The sequence below is a fragment of the Mesocricetus auratus genome, unplaced genomic scaffold (genome assembly GCF_017639785.1).
Source record: "Mesocricetus auratus isolate SY011 unplaced genomic scaffold, BCM_Maur_2.0 Super-Scaffold_100046, whole genome shotgun sequence".
Classification (NCBI taxonomy): domain Eukaryota; kingdom Metazoa; phylum Chordata; class Mammalia; order Rodentia; family Cricetidae; genus Mesocricetus; species Mesocricetus auratus.
Window position 1 is genome coordinate 2,850,557 of NW_024429223.1, and position 6,979 is coordinate 2,857,535.

Consider the following 6,979-nt stretch of genomic DNA (forward strand, 5'->3'; position numbering starts at 1 on the left):
GGAGCATATGAAAGCATGTTTGGAGTCTGTGTGGACAGTTAGACAGTGTTGTTGGGGAAGTCTTATGTTAATAAAGCACTGTCTGGCCAATAGGAATCTAGATAGGTGGGACTAGGAGTCCAGGAGGATTCTGGGAAGGAGAAACACAGAGAGTCAACATGTAGCCGCCATGGGGTAGGAGCCCGGAACTATTCTCTGGTAAGAGACACAATTAGATTAACAATTATGGGGTAAATACCTAAGTCAGAGCTAGCCAGTAAGAGACAAGCAAGGCCAACAGCTTCATAACTAATATAGCCTCCTGTGTGATTATTTAGGGACTACAATGCGGCAGAGCCCAGGCGGCTGGCGGGGGATAAACCAAAGCGGCTAGCAAAGAAAAGGCTTCTCTTTAACACACTGTCCCTGTGCTAATTGGAAGGCACGGAGGGGAGCTGTGAGTTCTGCCTGCTGGTTAGTAGTATGGACAAGCAAACAAACAAAAAAGTAGGTTTGGGGTCTTGTTGAATCTGAGCTGTTCTGGAGAACCCTGTGTAAAGGCGTTGACTGTGTGGTTGGAGTTCACCACACAGGATCCAATAGAAACACCTCATTTTGAGACCTAAATGGAGACAGAAGTAGAAATTACTTACATTTAGGAAAGGAATTGAGCAGATGGTGGCACTGTTGCTGACAACAGGTACTCTCCACCGCCTCTCCCCCATCAGCTGAGGACCTGGACTCATCTCTCAGACTGAGATGGTCAGGACAAAGACAGATAATATTAAGTCACATGCGTAGATTAGAACTTATGGTTGGCAGGGGACCAGGAGATATGGGCCGTGGGATGGGTATGAAAGCAGAACAGTAAAGTTAGAAGACAGTAGGGCGGGGCCATCCCTGTGACCATTCACTGGGGAGAGATCCTCACAGGGGCTGTGGGATAAACCTGTGGGTCAATGTGAGGGTGAGTGACGGCCGCAAGGACGGTGAAGCTGGGTTTGGGCTGAGATAATGGCGGACAGCCTGTGCAGTAGAGTTGAGAAAGACTTGGTGTCTACTGCCTACAAGTAGATACAGGAGGCTGAGGTTGATGTGAAGAGCAAGGCAAACACCCCCAAATCCCGAGCTTTGGAAAACGTCTGATCCAGGATGGCACGTATGCGTATACAGCCACAGTGTGCAGGAAGACTTTGGGGAGAGCCAAGGGGTGTCTGTGGCATGGCGTGAAACAATGGAAAGACTTGATCTCCAGAGTGATGTTCTTGAATGGGGAGTCAACTGATATTCCCAAGACCAAGAGAAACAACAAGCCTGGATTTGTGCAGGTACAGAGGAGGCACATGGTGCAGTACAGGGGGCAAACACTGGGCTGAGGCCTTGAAGTCAGGCCCCCACTTAGATGACGTTTAACTGCTCAGGTGGCTCACTAGATGTGGGTGACAGGGTGACCCATAGGAGAAGCAAGAGCAGGGCAGCTGTGGCCCCAGCCTCATACTCTCCTGTGAGACAATCAGGGACTTAGTGGGAGTGGGGACCTGCTTTGTGGGCTTGGATAGATAAGCCTAGAGTCTGTTAAGGGACACAGTTTCTCTCATCACGATAGAGCAGTGTGACCATTGAGGGTGTGGCATGGCCTCTTCTTGAAGGAATGGAAGCTTCTGGTTGAAAACAGACCCCTATACTGTCCTGTGAGGCTGGAAACGTTTGTCCTCCCTGCCTCCCTGGGTCAGTTCCAACACTCGCCCAGCTCAGTCTCTCGTCTCAATCTTTGACACTCTCCTTAGCTGTGCTGTCATCTGTGTCTCCCTGTGAACTTATGTTATTAACTATTTCTGTGTGTACCATGTGAGGTTCCTCTCCTTTATAGTGGTCTGATTGTTTTGTGTGTGAGTGTGTGAGAGAGTGTACATGCAGAAGCCACAGAGTGCACACGGATGTCAAAGACAATCTGAGGTGTCACTCCTCACCTACTGCGTCTAGACAGGTCTCTCTGGTCATCTGATACTGGACTTCAGACATACTTCTGGTTATTCACTAGTCTCCTCTCATCTCTGGTCAGGAGCACTGGGATTATGGACTTGTTCTGTCAAGATTGGCTTTGCATGGGTACTGGGATTTGATCTCAGATCCCCTGTAATGCATGGAAGTACTCTATCCCTTTTTTTGTTTTGTTTTGTTTTGTTTTTCCAGGCAAGGTTTCTCTGTGGATTTGGAGGCTGTCCTGGAACTAGCTCTTGTAGACCAGGCTGGTCTTGAACTCACAGAGATCCTCCTGCCTCTGCCTCCGAGTGCTGGGATTAAAGGCGTGCGCCACCACCACCCGGCCTCTCTATCTCTTGATATATCTTGCCAGACTGTCTCTCTTTTCTTTAGTTGAGCACCGACTCTAATTGTTTTCCCCATTAGAGATTTTTGTTTAATATTAAATTTTGTTTTCTTGCTGTGGCAGGGTCTTTCTCTGTAGCCGTGGCTGTCCTGGAATTTGCTATGTAGACCAGGCTATGACAAATGGTGGCTGAAAGTAGCAGATGAAGAGAATCTGGTAAGCACACCCGGGTCATTTTCAGACTCACTGCACTATTATGGACTGACATGTAAGGGACCAGCTGCCCTGTGACATGTGAGGTGAGCAGCTGTGCTCCTCATTTCTGTCCTGTCAGACCCTGAACCCGCTGGCTGCTCACGTGCTATTTACCCTAAGACAGCTCCTGTCTCACAGTCTCACAAAGCTGCAGTCAGACAGGTGTGGTGGTGATAAGTGCCTTTAGTTCCCGAACTTGGGAGGCAGAGACAGGAAGACCTCTGTGAGTTCAATGCTACAGAACAACAAAAGAGCTGCAGTGGCTTTCCCATGCTCACCTGGCCAGTCAGTGCCAGTCTCCCTGCTCTGAGTGCCCACACATGTCACTTCTGTCACTGTCTCCCACATCCTCTGAAGATGTCACATGTCACCTGCACAGCACACAGACGTGGAGACCAGAGCAGAGCTGCAGGTGTTTATTAGAATGAGCTTGACAGACAGAACAAGGAGGGGACAGGTGTCTGGATTCCAACTTCAGGAGGGAGAGAGGACAGGGCTGCAAGATGTCATGCAAATCAGTCACCCCATTATATGGCTTTGAATTTGATAAGGAAGTCCGCAACTTTGAGTATGGTGTCTGTAGTATAGTATTCCTTGCATGGTGAGTTCGTTGTGATTTCATACTGGAAAACAAAAGCACAGAGAGAGGCGGAGGTGGTCACAGACAAGGTGCAGAGCTTCACCAGGACTCCCCAGTCACCCACGATGAGACTGCTCCTTGTCCTCAGCGAAGGAAACTCCCTGCAGTGACTCAGGTCTACACAACAGACTCTGCCCAAGGGAGCTGCAGCTCATCCACAGCTGCCAGGCGGGAGTCTGAAAAGTCACCCTAGCCAGGCAGGGATGAAGGGGAGAAGGTGCTGGAAGGTATGATGGGGGGCTAGTGTGGAGAGGACACAAGATGGCTAACTATTAGTTTTGATGGTGTCCCGTACCTGAGGACATCTGTCCCGCACATTGGGCAATACATCCCTTGTGTGAGTGTGTTAGAAGAAAATCTTTTTGGAGAATGCTATGGTTTTGCAGGACCTGTCACTCAAACTAAAGTACAAACATCGTGAGGATGCACTATTCAAAACACACATCTGTATAATCCAGCTTTGCCTAAAGACAAGACAACAAAAAACACGGAGCAGCTGTGGTGGGCAGCTGCAGGCACTCCCTGGGGTGGGGTGTCATCTAAGCCATGCAGGGAGGTTCTGCCCTGGCCCTGAGGATGCCAGGGGAAGGAGGGCTTCATCTGAGACAGGGGAGTACAGTCAAGGGAGGATCCAGAGAAGGTGACACAAGCCAGTAGACAGAATTCAGACATCTTAGATCACAGCTGAGGGTGCCCTACCTGTGCATCAGGCAGAGCAAAGATCTCCTCTGTCCCTGCCTGCCCTAGTGTGTAGAGAACCCGAGATTACGCATAGCACGGGAGTGTTTGCGGAACTAGCAGAGAACATGCTGGCTGTGTACCGGCATGCTGCATTGACATGTACTAGGGTGTCTGTTGTTCATCCCCCGACACACATTACTTGTACACAGCATGGCACCATGTGTGCGTGGGGTGTGGGGTTAGGGAGGAAGTTACCACAACTGCCGATTCCAGGATTTTGCTTTTCAATCCTCCCTCATTGTAGCATTCCTGGATTTTTTCAACAGCTTCCCTTTCTTTGGCAGTCGGGTTAAACTTGGTAATGATGGCGTTCAATACGTTCTTGTCTCCAAGTACCACTGCACTGAAGGTTTTATAGAAAGTCACGCATGCTTCCGCTGCAAACACAGAAAACCGTCATTAAGGGAACCCCAGGCTACAGAAGCAGACATTCAAGGTGTCTTGCCACATCTACAAATGTCTTAACTGAACTTCACAGTCCTGCCTTCCTGAGGCTGCTGCCTCCCAGACATATCACACAGATTCCATAGACACACACTCTCAGAAGAAGGGGATAAATGAGTGTGCCAGCCTGCATATCTGACCTTCACGTAAATCCTACACATGACCCAGCTTCAACTATGCATGCAAATAAGGACAGGTCATCACCACATACCCCTGCTCCCCATCCCACCAACCCCAACTGTCTCAGTCCAGACAAGTAAGTCAAGGGACTTGGGCAGGTGTCCTAGCTGGTGACCTCCCAGGGACCCCTTAGATCTATGTCCCGGCACTGCTTGGAGATCTATTTGGAAGTGAGATGGGGTGAGCAAGGAGAAGAAAGGCCGTCTGTCCCCGTTCTCACTTGTCTGGATGCCCAGCTCCCCGGTCACCAGCAAGGCCAGCAGAAGCAGGGTCCCCTTCATGGTGCAGAGTGCTAAATGCTCTTCTCAGACCAGATCCTGCTGCCTTATAAGCTGCTGTCTCCCTGAGCCCAGTCCCACCCACCCCATCCCACCCAAGCCCAACCCTGCCTCCCACGAGTTCCAAATGCCTTTGGGCAAGAGCCTGGCACCTGTGGATTCCTGTCCCTCTTGCATGGGGGAGTGAGCATAGCAGCCCCTGCCAGTCTGAAGAACAAATGGCTGGAGACATCCTAATGTCATCAGCTTCTGGACAGAAGAGGTTGTATCTTTGCCAGAAGACGTCTGGACTGACCTTTCTAAGCAACCACATGCTGAGCCAAGTACCGTGTTGTCCTGACACAACTGTCACCCCTACTTCCTCTCCTGGCTGCAAGCATGTCTTCTATAGCTTGGAGGTGGAAACCATGGAGGTCAAAGAGGGTTTCTGTCACTGTAGGGAGCCAACAGCCCACAACACTGCTTTTCACTGAGATCAACATGTGTGCAGATGTGTGCACATCTGGGACCATACTGTGTTCCTTGGACATCTTAGCTGCTGTCGCCTGTGGAGTAGACCTCTCAGGACAGGGGGCACCATCTGGGGCTTTTAGTGACTGCCAGCCAAGGTAGTCCCAGTGTGTTAGGTCATGTGGTTCTCCTCTGTGCATTGGATGTTTTTGTCTCACCAACTGCATCATGCTGCAGTGTCCCCCTCCCTGCCTCAGCAGCTAAGTCCTGTTGTCCTGCTCTCGTCTCTCTCCCCCCTACCAGGAAGCAGGTCTCTGAGAATTCAAAGAGTAGGCTCCATGCGGAGGGACATGTCCCTGTACCATGAAGTCTACAATGCCCACCGCCCCACAGGCCACAGTGGACTGGCTGTCTAGAAACTAGAGTTCTCCACTGTCCAGAAGCAGTGCTGTGTGTGTGGACAGTCTCAAGTTCAAATCACCCTACTTCCCTCTGATTCTATGTGTCACCATAGAAACAAAGCTCTGTCAGTGTGGAGGTTTTAAACTGGGTTGATGTGGGCAGTCTGACTTTCTATGGACAGAATGGACGGAGTGGAAAGGAGAAAACATGCTGGGCATCCATGTCTCTCTACTTCCTGATTGTCATGTGGTCAACCACTATGAGTCCCTGCAGCCCCCCTCCTCATTCCCGCCATGCACTGCATCCCTTCAGACAGTAAGTGACAGTCACTCCTGCTCTGGTACATTGTCACTAGTTCACCAATACCTCACAGGAGTCATTTTTAGCATTTTACAATCCCTGAGGTTAATCCATTGCACCACACAGAAAAATGGGGGTGTCTAATGAAATGGCTCACTGGGTAGAGTGCTCAGTATGCAAGCCTAAGGACCTGAGTTCAGATCCCCAGGACCCCCACTAATCCCACATGAGCTCCAGGTTCAGGAAGAGAACTTGACTCAAAAAATAGAGTGGAAGGCCCTGGAGACAGCTCAGTGATTGAAGACACCTGCCGCTCAGTCAGAGTCCACATGGTAGACTATAACTGGCTCCTGCTAGTTGTCCTCTGATATTCACAGACACACACACACACACCCCTGAATAATTTCTGTGGAAATTAGCACAAGACAGGTACACAAGCTTTTAAATATCAAACAATGGGAATAGCAAACTAAATATCATCGTATTGAATTATGACATGCTGACATGAATGGCTGAGTGAGCAGATCCTTATATAGAAATGAAAGACAGTGTTCTTACAGAAGAAATCATGAGTACTTACATATGCTCCTCTTCTCTCGGGAGGGGAGTTTACTGCCTCAGTCCTTCAGTGTGAGCCTCATGTGTCCACAGAAAAATACAGGTGGGCTGAGGCTGCCCCAGTTAGGAAAATACTTGCTGTGTAAGCTTGAATACCTGAGTTTCAGTCCCCAGGCCCATGAGGAAAGCCAGGCACAGTGGTGCTCCTTGTAATTCCAGCACTAGGGAGTCCGCCCCTGGGGCTCACTGGCTAGTCAGTCTAACCATGTCAGCAAGTCCAGGATCAGGAAGAGACTCTGTCTCTAAAATATAAGGAGATCAGCTATTAAGAGGACTGAGCACCCATGGGGCAGCTAACAACCCCCTGTAACTCCAATTCCCGAGGATCCAACACCCTCCTCTGGGGACCACAGGCCCTGCACA

The 6,979-nt window shown here is 49.9% G+C and overlaps 1 protein-coding gene across 1 annotated transcript; it reads right to left on the bottom strand.

The window, feature by feature from the left end:
- Positions 1 to 2,964: 2,964 nt before the first annotated feature.
- On the bottom strand, positions 2,965 to 4,945 carry LOC121135991 (androgen-binding protein homolog). Its single transcript, XM_040735484.1, has 3 exons — positions 4,789 to 4,945; positions 4,140 to 4,321; positions 2,965 to 3,186 (listed from the first exon to the last, which is right to left on the bottom strand). The coding sequence occupies exons 1-3, from the start codon at positions 4,847 to 4,849 to the stop codon at positions 3,091 to 3,093; spliced, it is 339 nt and encodes a 112-aa protein (XP_040591418.1). The 5' UTR covers positions 4,850 to 4,945; the 3' UTR covers positions 2,965 to 3,090.
- Between the last annotated feature and the right edge of the window lie 2,034 nt (positions 4,946 to 6,979).

What these genes read in the sequence shown, in the direction of transcription:
- LOC121135991 (XM_040735484.1), bottom strand. Translation starts at nt 4,849, where the DNA reads ATGAAGGGGACCCTGCTTCTGCTGGCCTTGCTGGTGACCGGGGAGCTG. An exon ending in GGAGCTGGGCATCCAGACAA is followed by an intron (nt 4,322 to 4,788) that starts GTGAGAACGGGG and finishes CTGTGTTTGCAG; the next exon opens with CGGAAGCATGCGTGACTTTC. An exon ending in TCCTGGAATCGGCAGTTGTG is followed by an intron (nt 3,187 to 4,139) that starts GTAACTTCCTCC and finishes TTTGTTTTCCAG; the next exon opens with TATGAAATCACAACGAACTC.